General features: G+C 47.5%; 1 protein-coding gene across 1 annotated transcript in view; it reads left to right on the plus strand.

Moving 5' to 3' along the window:
* The window catches only part of LOC117432907 (somatostatin receptor type 5-like), an 11,989-nt gene extending 942 nt beyond the window's left edge, over positions 1 to 11,047 (plus strand). Inside the window, exon 2 of the mRNA XM_034054893.3 lies at positions 7,401 to 11,047. Coding sequence (XP_033910784.3) covers positions 7,427 to 8,791 — 1,365 coding nt within the window. The 5' untranslated portion in view covers positions 7,401 to 7,426 and the 3' untranslated portion in view covers positions 8,792 to 11,047. The remainder of the gene's footprint in view (positions 1 to 7,400) is intronic.
* The last annotated feature ends 3,953 nt before the right edge of the window (positions 11,048 to 15,000 follow it).

Consider the following 15,000-nt stretch of genomic DNA (forward strand, 5'->3'; position numbering starts at 1 on the left):
GATTTGATGTTGCTGCTGTGTGATTGAATTTGGCACACGTTGTCAGATTTGACATTGAATTTAAAACGAAGGCGAGAACGGCAAACCCTCTAATCGGCAAACACAACGCGATAAGCCAGGCAAATAATATTTAAAAAAAAAAAACACTTAAGTTTCAGAAAGAGAAAAATAAACCACTTAGTGTCTGTTTGTATTAGGAAATTGGAAATTCACCCTCTGTATTAAACTAGCTTCCCGATTAATATATATATATACCCCCACTGCTTCCCTCGCCTTGAAGAGTTCAAATTTTCAGTTATAATTTCTTCTCATGGTGTATGAAGTCTATAACGAAGCTACTGTCCTGAAGTTTCATTGCTGTGGAACTGGATATATAGTAAGCTTACTAGGTTTTGTCTTAGTGTGTCTATCGATCACAGATCTGTCCTGTCCATTTATCGCAGCTATCTCCAAATGTCCTGCGGGCATCAGATTATTCAAGGGCATTTGCCATTTACTGCCATCCTTCACTTCCAGGGATCAGTAACTCTACGAAATCAAGCCACCCTGTCCCTCTCACCCAAACCCAACCCCAACCCTAACCTTAAGCAACCCCTGCCCTAACACCTAACCTCAAACCCAACACCCCACCCTAAACCTAACCATTAAGAATCCTCTGATGCCCTCAGGACGCTGTCTAGGGGATAGTCCTGTGTGCTGCTCCGTTAAAATAATTAAAAACGAGGTCTCCGTCCTTCGGATGAGACGTCAAACAAACGAGCTCCTATTGGACTCTGCAGCAGCAGCAGTTGTTGATGATGCAGATTTCACTAATTACTAATTACTAATGATAATAATAATACTACTTTTACTACTACTACTAATAATAATAATAATAAAGACTTCTAGTGGAAACGTTTGCCATTGAATTTACACTGAAGACGCTGAGAAAGACTTCTAGTGGAAACGTTTGCCATTGAATTTACACTGAAGACACTGAGAGAGACTTCTAGTGGAAATGTTTGTCAGTGAATTTACACTGAAGACGCTGAGAGAGACTTCTAGTGGAAACGTTTGCCATTGAATTTACACTGAAGACGCTGAGAGAGACTTCTAGCGGAAACGTTTGCCATTGAATTTACACTGAAGACGCTGAGAAAGACTTCTAGTGGAAACGTTTGCCATTGAATTTACACTGAAGACACTGAGAGAGACTTCTAGTGGAAATGTTTGTCAGTGAATTTACACTGAAGACGCTGAGAGAGACTTCTATAGGAAACATTTGCCATTGAATTTACACTGAAGACGCTGAGAAAGACTTCTATAGGAAACATTTGCTATTGAATTTACACTGAAGACGCTGAGAGAGGCTTCTTTATAATGTCTCTTTAAGTGTTTCTCAATTCAGCACCGTTGAGCTTGTAATAGTTAGGGGTAAAATAAAGAGGTGGTTTTTTGTTTGGTTTTGTTTTAGATGTAAAGTGTTCTTGAACATGGTAAATGAAAGCCGGCTGATGTTGATACAGATTGATAACGCTGCACAGTAACAAGTCTAGCACGACTCTAGCAGCGCCTGGAGCATGAACTCTGAGCCGTGCTATAGCCTAATGGACTGACATTGCAAGCGTGTGTCTAAGAAAGTACAGCGTTCACTATTGCTATCTTTGTGTTACTATTTTAAACCTCTCTCTCTCGTTCTCATTCTCCCTCCCTCCCTCTCTCTCTCTCTTTCTCTCTCTCTCTCTCTCTCTCTCTCTCTCTCTCACTCTCTCATAGAGTCTAATGAAAGCTGCTGAATAATGTTCCCTTGTTAACATATTGAATTCCACCCCCTCTATATAGAATGAACTCCCTCAGCTTCATAGAGTCCAATGAAAGCTGCTGAATAATGTTCCCTTGTTAACATATTGAATTCCACCCCCTCTATATAGAATGAACTGATTCAGCTTCATAGAGTCCAATGAAAGCTGCTGAATAATGTTCCCTTGTTAACATATTGAATTCCACCCCCTCTATATAGAATGAACTGATTCAGCTTCATAGAGTCCAATGAAAGCTGCTGAATAATGTTCCCTTGTTAACATATTGAATTCCACCCCCTCTATATAGAATGAACTCCCTCAGCTTCATAGAGTCCAATGAAAGCTGCTGAATAATGTTCCCTTGTTAACATATTGAATTCCACCCCCTCTATATAGAATGAACTGATTCAGCTTCATAGAGTCCAATGAAAGCTGCTGAATAATGTTCCCTTGTTAACATATTGAATTCCACCCCCTCTATATAGAATGAACTGATTCAGCTTCATAGAGTCCAATGAAAGCTGCTGAATAATGTTCCCTTGTTAACATATTGAATTCCACCCCCTCTATATAGAATGAACTCCCTCAGCTTCATAGAGTCCAATGAAAGCTGCTGAATAATGTTCCCTTGTTAACATACTTAAATCCTTTTCTTTAACCACTGGACCACCAAGCCCACCTATTATTATTATTATTATTATTATTATTATTATTATTATTATTATTATTATTATTATTATTATTATTATTATATAAAAAGATGTTGCTGTTTCCCTCACAGTGTGAATCCGCTGCTAATCGGAGTTCTGGTTTGGAGGGTGTAAGACTCTGACAGACGCGGGGGTGGAGGGGGAGGGGTTAGCGGATCCACACAGTGGGACTCCTGGTGGCTGAACAGCGGGACTGTTCTCTACAGTACACCAACAGCGCCGCTCAGACATGATTCGTTTTGGCATATTCACACCAGGAGAGAGACAGACTGGAAAAATCACCCAGTCTGCCATTGAAGATCAATGAGGGTATAGTTAGCACACTGTGGTCCCATTCTACCAGCCTCACCCCATTGTAGCTGCCCTATACTTGTGCTACCATTGCCCCTCAGTGTAATACAGAGCCATTGCAGTGCCGCTGTCTGTCTGTCTGCCATTGAAGATCATTGAGGGTATAGTGAGCACACTGTGGTCCCATTCTACCAGCCTCACCCCATTGTAGCTGCCCTATACTTGTGCTACCATTGCCCCTCAGTGTAATACAGAGCCATTGCAGTGCCGCTGTCTGTCTGTCTGCCATTGAAGATCATTGAGGGTATAGTTAGCACACTGTGGTCCCATTCTACCAGCCTCACCCCATTGCAGCTGCCCTATACTTGTGCTACCATTGCCCCTCAGTGTAATACAGAGCCATTGCAGTGCCGCTGTCTGTCTGTCTGCCATTGAAGATCATTGAGGGTATAGTTAGCACACTGTGGTCCCATTCTACCAGCCTCAGCCCATTGTAGCTGCCCTATACTTGTGCTACCATTGCCCCTCAGTGTAATACAGAGCCATTGCAGTGCCGCTGTCTGTCTGTCTGCCATTGAAGATCATTGAGGGTATAGTTAGCACACTGTGGTCCCATTCTACCAGCCTCACCCCATTGTAGCTGCCCTATACTTGTGCTACCATTGCCCCTCAGTGTAATACAGAACCATTGCAGTGCCGCTGTCTGTCTGTCTGCCATTGAAGATCATTGAGGGTATAGTTAGCGCACTGTGGTCCCATTCTACCAGCCTCACCCCATTGTAGCTGCCCTATACTTGTGCTACCATTGCCCCTCAGTGTAATACAGAGCCATTGCAGTGCCGCTGTCTGTCTGTCTGCCATTGAAGATCATTGAGGGTATAGTGAGCACACTGTGGTCCCATTCTACCAGCCTCACCCCATTGTAGCTGCCCTATACTTGTGCTACCATTGCCCCTCAGTGTAATACAGAGCCATTGCAGTGCCGCTGTCTGTCTGTCTGCCATTGAAGATCATTGAGGGTATAGTTAGCACACTGTGGTCCCATTCTACCAGCCTCACCCCATTGCAGCTGCCCTATACTTGTGCTACCATTGCCCCTCAGTGTAATACAGAGCCATTGCAGTGCCGCTGTCTGTCTGTCTGCCATTGAAGATCATTGAGGGTATAGTTAGCACACTGTGGTCCCATTCTACCAGCCTCAGCCCATTGTAGCTGCCCTATACTTGTGCTACCATTGCCCCTCAGTGTAATACAGAGCCATTGCAGTGCCGCTGTCTGTCTGTCTGCCATTGAAGATCATTGAGGGTATAGTTAGCACACTGTGGTCCCATTCTACCAGCCTCACCCCATTGTAGCTGCCCTATACTTGTGCTACCATTGCCCCTCAGTGTAATACAGAACCATTGCAGTGCCGCTGTCTGTCTGTCTGCCATTGAAGATCATTGAGGGTATAGTTAGCGCACTGTGGTCCCATTCTACCAGCCTCACCCCATTGTAGCTGCCCTATACTTGTGCTACCATTGCCCCTCAGTGTAATACAGAGCCATTGCAGTGCCGCTGTCTGTCTGTCTGCCATTGAAGATCATTGAGGGTATAGTGAGCACACTGTGGTCCCATTCTACCAGCCTCACCCCATTGTAGCTGCCCTATACTTGTGCTACCATTGCCCCTCAGTGTAATACAGAACCATTGCAGTGCCGCTGTCTGTCTGTCTGCCATTGAAGATCATTGAGGGTATAGTTAGCACACTGTGGTCCCATTCTACCAGCCTCACCCCATTGTAGCTGCCCTATACTTGTGCTACCATTGCCCCTCAGTGTAATACAGAGCCATTGCAGTGCCGCTGTCTGTCTGTCTGCCATTGAAGATCATTGAGGGTATAGTGAGCACACTGTGGTCCCATTCTACCAGCCTCACCCCATTGTAGCTGCCCTATACTTGTGCTACCATTGCCCCTCAGTGTAATACAGAGCCATTGCAGTGCCGCTGTCTGTCTGTCTGTCATTGAAGATCATTGAGGGTATAGTTAGCACACTGTGGTCCCATTCTACCAGCCTCACCCCATTGTAGCTGCCCTATACTTGTGCTACCATTGCCCCTCAGTGTAATACAGAGCCATTGCAGTGCCGCTGTCTGTCTGTCTGTCATTGAAGATCACATCCGCAGGTCGTTCTTGACCGCTCGTAAATTAACTGTAGCAGGGTGAGCCGCTGAATAGGGGATGAGTGACGGATCGCTGCCGGAAGGTCTCGGGGTCGCCGCTCTAATTATGCTCGACTACAAAAAGACAGAGCATCGGCCAGCGCATCCTCGTTCATTACAGTGACACAATCTGTCTCTTGCTGTTCTGCGGGTAAACAAAGGAAGCCTTAATCTCTACTGGTTGCCACGGTTACTGGACAATCAAACGTCATCTCTGCTATTGAGTTAAAGCTGTATATATATATATATATATTGTACTAGCCTACAGATGCCTTGACCAGACTGCACCCAGCTACCTCCAGACCCTCATCTCTCCCTACACCCCCACCCGACCTCTCCGCTCCTCCTGCACTAGAAGACTGGCTCTACCTCCTCTACGCTCCCCTGCCTCCCGAGCCCGCTCCTTCTCCACCCTCGCCCCCGCAGTGGTGGAATGACCTTCCTACAGATGTCAGGACTGCCCAGTCCCTGACCACCTTCCGGCACCTCCTCAAGACTCACCTCTTCAGACAGCACCTGTAGAACTCCTCTTTTCCCTCTGGACACTTTATCACTCTTCCTTAAAAGCGCTTTACTTGCTCTTATCTGCTCCCTATTTTACTGCATTTAATCCTGTACTTTAGAGTACTGTAATCTGTCAAGTGTTATTGAATCTCTAGTATTTTGTATTTAATTATATCCTGATGTAACTATCACTGACACTGTTATCTGCTCCGTTTTTTAATCTTATTTTGTCATACTTGTACTTGCTTGAACCAAAGTCATTGTATTTATCTTGCTCTTAATTTGTATTATTACTTGCACTCTGATTCTTGAAATGTATTTTTGTTTCCGACTGTAAGTCGCCCTGGATAAGGGCGTCTGCTAAGAAATAAATAATAATAATAATAATAATAATAATAAGGCAGGCGGTTGAGCGTACTGTGTAGAAAACCTGCGGTGTTAAATGTGCTGTTTTATTTTGCTACAGAGTTAGTTTGGTTCTTGTTTTGAATATTTGTTTCAAACTTAAGCAGAACTCCGCGGCAGTGCTTGAGCGAACAGCGGGACTCGGGCACGGGAATACCGCGCATCCACACCCAGGTTTGAAAAACCGCGTCTGAGTTTTTGCAGAGTTGAAGTCACTTCTAAAAAGGTTTGACGGCTAACTTGAAATCTGCAGCCTTTCCCTGCAGACAGCCTGGTAATTACGATATCAACGGCTGACACTCAAAGCCACCGAAGTGTGAGATGAGGATCTCTCTCTCGCAGTATTGAAATTCTCTCAGCTGGTTCTAAAAAGCATGAGCTGTCTTTGTAAACCTCTACCGAGAATGTAATCAATCTATCTCTCTCTCTCTCTCTCTCTCTCTCTCTCTCTCTCTCTCTCTCTCTCTCTCACATTAATAAAAGAACGCATCTGTGATGATTTCTGATTCAACGCAGCAACAGTAACCCAGGCAGAGCTGTCACTGTCAAAGGAGCTAGGCTTTCTGTCTAATTATCTATAAACACGCATTCCCTCCATCAATGGGTTTATAATTGTGAACCATGAGGACTACTGAGAGAAAGAGGGAGAGCTAGAGAGTGAGAGAGAGGAGAGAGGGGGGACAGGGGGAGAGAGAGCATGAGAGAGGAGAGAGCTAGAGAGAGAGGGGGAGAGAGTGAGACAGAGAGGGAGAGAGCGAGAGAGAGAGAGATAGAGGGGGTGGGGAGGTGAGTTGGGGCAGACTGTGCTAATTGACAATTCGACCTCCTGCCTGCCATTATCATTACCGCCTAATTTGGAAGTGCCACTGTGTTGTGTATATATATATATGATTATCTCTGGGAGATAAAGGGGGCGGCTGTTACAGTGAAGAAAACAGCTCCATAAATCCTTCAATGTGTAAATTCAGCTAGAAGCCTTTCCGCTAGAAGTCTTTCTCACTGTCTTCAGTGTAAATTCAATGGCAAACGTTTCCACTAGAAGTCTTTCTCAGTGTCTTCAGTGTAAATTCAATGGCAAGCGTTTCCACTAGAAGTCTCTCTCAGTGTCTTCAGTGTAAATTCAATGGCAAACGTTTCCACTAGAAGTCTCTCAGCGTCTTCAGTGTAAATTCAATGGCAAGCGTTTCCACTAGAAGTCTCTCTCAGCGTCTTTAGTGTAAATTCAATGGCAAACGTTTCCGCTAGAAGTCTTTCTCAGCGTCTTCAGTGTATATTCAGTGGCAAACGTTTCCACTAGAAGTCTTTCTCAGTGTCTTCAGTGTATATTCAGTGGCAAACGTTTCCACTAGAAGTCTTTCTCAGTGTCTTCAGTGTAAATTCAACGGTAAACGTTTCCACTAGAAGACACCGAGAAAGAGTTCAACACTAACCACTTGTCAGTGAATTTATTAAGGCTCTTTTACTGTTTTCACAACCCACACAAACTCACCCGCCCCTCTCCTTCCAGAACCAGCCAAGAGCCTCCTAAAAACCATGGACCTCTTGAACCTCACTGCCGACGCCCTACTGCAGCTCTCCGACTCCACACCCTGCCCCTTCCCGGACAACCTGACCTCCCGGAACTGCACGGAGGGGGCCCCCGGGGGCCCCAGCGTGAGCGGGGTCCTGCTCCCCCTCATCTACTTGACGGTGTGCGTCGTCGGGCTGGGCGGGAACACGCTGGTCATCCACGTGGTCCTCCGCTACTCCAGAACGGAGACCGTCACCAACATCTACATCCTGAACTTGGCCCTGGCCGACGAGCTCTTCATGCTGGGCTTGCCCTTCCTGGCCGTGCAGAACGCCCTCTCCTACTGGCCCTTCGGCACCCACATGTGTCGCCTGGTCATGACCGTGGACGGGATCAACCAGTTCACCAGCATCTTCTGCCTGACCGTCATGAGCATTGACCGCTACCTGGCCGTGGTCCACCCCATCCGGTCCTCCAAGTGGAGGAAGCCCCGGGTGGCCAAGGCGGTCAACGCCACGGTGTGGGCCGTCTCTTTTGTGGTGGTCCTGCCCGTGGTGGTCTTCGCGAACGTCCCCGCAGGCCTGGGGGTCTGCAACATCGACTGGCCCCAGCCGGCGGACGTCTGGCGGGCCACTTTCATCGTCTACACCTCCACTCTGGGCTTCTTCGGCCCCTTGCTGGTCATCTGCCTGTGCTACCTGCTGATCGTGGTGAAGGTGCGCAGTGCCGGGAAGAAGGTGGGCACAGCGGCCTCTTCCAAGCGCAAGAAGTCGGAGCGGAAAGTCACCAGGATGGTGGTCACCGTGGTGGCTCTCTTCGTCCTCTGCTGGCTGCCCTTCTACGCCCTGAACATCGTCAACCTGGTGGTCTCGCTGCCCGGGGAGCCCCGGGGGGTCTACTTCTGCGTGGTGGCGCTGTCGTACGCCAACAGCTGCGCCAACCCCTTCGTCTACGCCTTCCTGTCGGAGAACTTCAAGAGAGGCTTCCGCAGGGCCCTCTGCCGCCGTGCCTCCAGGAAGGTGGAGAGCCGGGAGGTGCGGAACGGGGAGCCCGGGAAGAGGGAGGAGGAGGAGGAGCGAGGGCAGGAAGGAGGAGAGGGGGGAGGAGGAGGAGGGGAAGAGGAAGAGGAGGAGGAGGAGGAAGCCACAGAGATGACACAGATCTGCGGGATCGCCCAGAACGGGAACGGACGCAGGACGCTGCTGCTTCAAGGGACAGGTACCACCGGGGCGTCCCCCACGACGGACCCCAGCGGGAAGAGTTCAGGGGTCCCTGGGGCCGCGCGGCCCCCCTCGAACGCGCCGGCCCCCCTGAACGGGATCGTGAAAGCCGCCGACGAGCCTCCAGCGGGAGAGAAGAGCGCCCTGCTGGAGATCAGCTGTCTGTAACGCCTGGGTCTCCGGCGCAGCGGGGCCCGGCCTCCAGAACGAGACGGAGGGAGGGAGACGCAGGCTGGGGGTCCTGAACACAGCTTCAGATTGTCTCCAGAGATGAGATGGAGGAGGAGAGAGGCGGCGCAGACAGACTGACTGAGATACAGACTGACAGAGAGACGGACTGACAGAGAGACAGACAGACAGACACACAGAGATACAGACACATAGAGAGACAGACTGAGATACAGACAGACACAGAGATACAGAGATAGACAGACAGACACAGACTGACAGACTGAGATACAGACACAGAGATGTAGACAGACTGACAGACAGACACACAGAGATACAGACAGACAGACACAAACAGACAGACACACAGATACAGACAGACTGACAGACAGAGATACAGAGACAGACAGACAGACACACACACAGAGATACAGACAGACAGACAGACAGACAAAGATACAGACAGACAGACACAGAGATACAGACAGACAGACAGACACACAGAGATACAGACAGACAGATACACGGAGATACAGACAGACAGACACAGACAGACTGACAGACAGAGATACAGAGACAGACAGACAGACACACAGAGATACAGACAGACACAGAGATACAGAGATTGACAGACTGAGATACAGGCACAGAGATACAGACAGACTGACAGACAGACACACAGAGATACAGACAGACTGACAGACAGAGATACAGAGACAGACAGACAGACACACACACAGAGATACAGACAGACAGACAAAGATACAGACAGACAGACACAGAGATACAGACAGACACACAGAGATACAGACAGACAGATACACGGAGATACAGACTGACAGACAGACAGACACAGACAGACTGACAGACAGAGATACAGAGACAGACAGACAGACACACAGAGATACAGACAGACACACAGAGAGACAGACTGACAGACAGACAGAGATTGTATTAATACTTGTACTGTGATTCTTGATATGTATGTTTTTGTATAGCGCTGTAATTTGCCCTGGATAGGAGTGTCTGCTAAGAAATAAATAATAATAATAATACAGACAGACTGACAGAGATACAGACAGACAGAGAGACAGGGGAGGAGGGAGGGAGGGAAAGAGACAGACAGACAGACATACTTTCCCCTTCCTCTGCAGGGCTGGGTTCCAGTCCATCTCTGTGTTTACTCTGAGCTCGATATGAACGCAGATATGAGGACAGAGCTCCTTATTTCACTTTCGTGTCTAAACAAATCAATGCAACGCCTGCATTCAATGTAATACAATGTGATATAAATACTGCGTATGTAACACTGTATACACACCAAGAATCACCCTGCAAAATGAACTGATTCACCTGGCTATGACCACGGCTCCCAGCAAAATCAAAGAGAATTGATGTTTTAAAAACCTTGTTGTTTTTTTTCTTTGGTAACTTTCACCGCTGTACATGATGTATCGTAATAGAGGTCTGTATCGCTTGTGATACGAGACCGCAGCATAAAGAACTACAGCTCCCAGCATGCCTCACCATTGCCGCAGATGCAGAGGCATGCTGGGAGCCGTAGTCCTAGCCAGCAAGGTCATTCTGCAGGGTGCTGATGCAAAACCTTTGACCACAGCTCTACATTACTTTTTAAAGTTATTATTAAACCAGTTTATTTATTTTGCTAAAGGAGGTGCTGGCTTAGGATTAGAAACTGAAGGACATCCTTTATCTGTTATTTAAATACATAGGCTTGCTGGTCCCAGCGGTTAGAGAAAGGGGGTCTTGATACCAGGAGGTTCAAATCCCAGCTCAGCCACTGACTCCCTGTGTGTGTGTGTGTGTGCGCGTGTGTGTGTGACCCTGAGCGAGTCGCTTCACCTCCTTGTGCTCCGTCCTTCGGATGAGACGTCAAACAAACGAGCTCCTATTGGAAGTGACTCTGCAGCAGCAGCAGCAGTTGTTGATGATGCCCCCCTAGTTTCTGGAAGTTGCTTTGGGAGAAAAAGCCTCCTTCTGAACGACTCATTAATAACTAATAACACGTGTTTCTTTCCAAACTGTACCTTTGGGAGCTGTGTGGAGCACGGAAACAAGCGAGGTTGATGGAATTATGACTTTACAGAGAGGATCACACATGCAAAGCTGTGTGTGTTTCTTGCAGTGGTCATTTCCCGTACTGTAGATTTTTGTTCAAAGAGACTGGATATGATGATGGAAGGTGTTTCAATTCCTTATGTTGTTGTTAATTTGTCGTTTGTACAGTTTCTGGTTTTGCCAATAAATAAATATATATATATATATATAAATTGTAGCCGCTATCTTTTCATTTGAACCCAGTACAAAACCGTACACGTTTTGTTAATACTCTGCAGGAATGGCGGTTTTGCCTTCCAGCGATGTTTGAACTCTTTCCCCTGGACGTTGCTTCACTGTTAATGGAAACGCCGCAGTGGCTGTATTGGCAGACCTTGCCTGTCCTCTTGCCTGCTGGTGCCATTTTTGTAATGTTAAGGTCATTTGTCCCTCACTTTATGGCCATTTATCAACAATTTCATATTTCATCACATGTCACAAGGCTAAAGAACAGAGGGGAAAGGCAGGAATGAGAGGCGAGTCTGACTGTCTGTGTCTGTCTATGTGTCTGTGTGTGTCTGTCTGTCTGTGTGTCTGTCTGTGTGTGTGTGTTGTCTCTCTGTGTCTGTCTGTGTGTGTGTGTGTGTCTGTCAGTTTGTGTGTGTGTGTCTGTCTGTCTGTGTGTCTGCTTATCTGTCTGTGTGTGCCTGTCAGTCTCCTCTCTCTCTCTCTCTCTGCCCCTCTCTCTCTCTCTCTCTCTCTCTCCCTCCTCTCTCTCCCACTCTACTGTCTCTCTCTTCCCCTCTCTCTCTCTCTCCCCTCTCTCTCTCTCTTCCCCTCTCTCTCTCTCTCCCTCCTCTCTCTCTCTCTCTCTCTGTCTCTGTCTCTCTCTCCTTCTCTCTCTTCCCCTCTCTCCCTCTTCTCTCTCTCTCTCCCTCTCTCTCCCCTCTCTCTCTCTCTTCCCCTCTCTCTCTCTCTCCCCCCCTCTCTCTCTCTCTGTCTCTCTCTCTGTCTGTGAAAGGCAGTGATGACAGCTCAGTGAATGGCACTGCGATGCTTTTCTCTCCCATTCATCTTGTGTAATGATTTCCTGCAAGCTTAGCTCTTTCAAAAAATTATAACAGCTCTGTTAAGTACCCCCCCCCCCCACACCCCTCTTTATATCCTCAATCAGCTCCTTGTCTTGAGAAGCCAGTCCTCCCATCGTGAGCGGTCAGTGTTTGCGCTCATAAATCCACCTGAGGGGTCGCGTTCGGGGTCAGGCTGCCTCCATTCAATCTCCTGGCTCATTCAATCATCCGCAGACCCACAGAAGCAGGGAGACCGGCATTCTGCTATCAGCAACGACACAGATAATCCACCGTCCTCAACAAGAAAACACGGGGTGCGTCTCAACCTGATATATACACCTGAGCTGTCAAGCATTGTAAAGCACAGAGAGGTCTGGTAAAGCATAGGGAAGCATTGTAAAGCACAGAGAGGTCTGGTAAAGCATAGGGAAGCATTGTAAAGCACAGAGAGGTCTGGTAAAGCACAGGGAAGCATTGTAAAGCACGGAGAGGTCTGGTAAAGCATAGGGAAGCATTGTAAAGCACAGAGAGGTCTGGTAAAGCACAGGGAAGCATTGTAAAGCACAGAGAGGTCTGGTAAAGCATAGGGAAGCATTGTAAAGCACAGAGAGGTCTGGTAAAGCATAGGGAAGCATTGTAAAGCACAGAGAGGTCTGGTAAAGCATAGGGAAGCATTGTAAAGCACAGAGAGGTCTGGTAAAGCATAGGGAAGCATTGTCAAGCACAGAGAGGTCTGGTAAAGCATAGGGAAGCATTGTAAAGCACAGAGAGGTCTGGTAAAGCATAGGGAAGCATTGTAAAGCACAGAGAGGTCTGGTAAAGCATAGGGAAGCATTGTAAAGCACAGAGAGGTCTGGTAAAGCATAGGGAAGCATTGTAAAGCACAGAGAGGTCTGGTAAAGCATAGGGAAGCATTGTAAAGCACAGAGAGGTCTGGTAAAGCATAGGGAAGCATTGTAAAGCACAGAGAGGTCTGGTAAAGCATAGGGAAGCATTGTAAAGCACACAAACACACACACTGACATACACACATACACTGCCACATACACACACCCTCCCCTTCCCAGCAACAGAAGGATTCATGTTGCCTAGCAACACCTTTCACTGGAAAAGTTCAGTTGATGTTATTAACTGTAAAGAAGAAAGAGATGGAGTGGGCGAGAGAGAGAGGAGAGAGAAAGAGAGGGGGAGAGAGAAAGAGGGGAGGGAAAGGGGGGAGAGAAAGAGGGAGAGAGGGGAGGAGAGAAAGAGAGAGGGGGAGAAAGAGGGGGGAAACAGACAGATGGAGACAGAGTGAGGGAGAGAGAGCTATGTTTAACACTTTTTTAATAAAAAACCACTTCCCATAATAACATTCCAGCTTTCCTTCACACAGACCGAAAACATTTCTTTTAAAATTCAAGGTTATGTAGCCCTCCGTCATAATCAGCATTGAAATGTTTCCCAAAACACACCCGTGATAATTCAGTGGTGAAACACGCGTGTGGGTGGATTAGTGCTAACCAATCCAATACAGGAGGTAGATAATGCTGGAGGGGGGCAGCGAATTCAATACAGCACAGAGAACGAAGTAAGAGACTGTATAAGATAGTGATACAGACAGACAGACAGCGGCACTGCAATGGCTCTGTATTACACTGAGGGGCAATGGTAGCACAAGTATAGGGCAGCTACAATGGGGTGAGGCTGGTAGAATGGGACCACAGTGTGCTCACTATACCCTCAATGATCTTCAATGGCAGACAGACAGACAGCGGCACTGCAATGGCTCTGTATTACACTGAGGGGCAATGGTAGCACAAGTATAGGGCAGCTACAATGGGGTGAGGCTGGTAGAATGGGACCACAGTGTGCTGACTATACCCTCAATGATCTTCAATGGCAGACAGACAGACAGCGGCACTGCAATGGCTCTGTATTACACTGAGGGGCAATGGTAGCACAAGTATAGGGTAGCTACAATGGGGTGAGGCTGGTAGAATGGGACCACAGTGTGCTAACTATACCCTCAATGATCTTCAATGGCAGACAGACAGACAGCGGCACTGCAATGATTCTGTATTACACTGAGGGGCAATGGTAGCACAAGTATAGGGCAGCTACAATGGGGTGAGGCTGCTAGAATGGGACCCATGCTGTGCTATTGACAGTGCTATGGCAGGTGAATCAGTCCCATGCTGTGCTATTGACAGTGCTATAGCAGGTGAATCAGTCCCATGCTGTGCTATTGACAGTGCTATAGCAGGTGAATCAGTCCCATGCTGTGCTATTGACAGTGCTATAGCAGGTGAATCAGTCCCATGCTGTGCTATTGACAGTGCTATAGCAGGTGAATCAGTCCCATGCTGTGCTATTGACAGTGCTATAGCAGGTGAATCAGTCCCATGCTGTGCTATTGACAGTGCTATAGCAGGTGAATCAGTCCCATGCTGTGCTATTGACAGTGCTATGGCAGGTGAATCAGTCCCATGCTGTGCTATTGACAGTGCTATAGCAGGTGAATCAGTCCCATGCTGTGCTATTGACAGTGCTATAGCAGGTGAATCAGTCCCATGCTGTGCTATTGACAGTGCTATAGCAGGTGAATCAGTCCCATGCTGTGCTATTGACAGTGCTATAGCAGGTGAATCAGTCCCATGCTGTGCTATTGACAGTGCTATGGCAGGTGAATCAGTCCCATGCTGTGCTATTGACAGTGCTATAGCAGGTGAATCAGTCCCATGCTGTGCTATTGACAGTGCTATAGCAGGTGAATCAGTCCCATGCTGTGCTATTGACAGTGCTATGGCAGGTGAATCAGTCCCATGCTGTGCTATTGACAGTGCTATAGCAGGTGAATCAGTCCCATGCTATGCTATTGACAGTGCTATAGCAGGTGAATCAGTCCCATGCTGTGCTATTGACAGTGCTATAGCAGGTGAATCAGTCCCATGCTGTGCTATTGACAGTGCTATAGCAGGTGAATCAGTCCCATGCTGTGCTATTGACAGTGCTATAGCAGGTTAATCAGTCCCATGCTGTGCTATTGACAGTGCTATAGCAGGTGAATCAGTCCCATGCTGTGCTATTGACAGTGTTTTA

Source organism: Acipenser ruthenus, unplaced genomic scaffold, assembly GCF_902713425.1.
Source record: "Acipenser ruthenus unplaced genomic scaffold, fAciRut3.2 maternal haplotype, whole genome shotgun sequence".
NCBI classification, from domain to species: Eukaryota; Metazoa; Chordata; class Actinopteri; order Acipenseriformes; family Acipenseridae; genus Acipenser; species Acipenser ruthenus.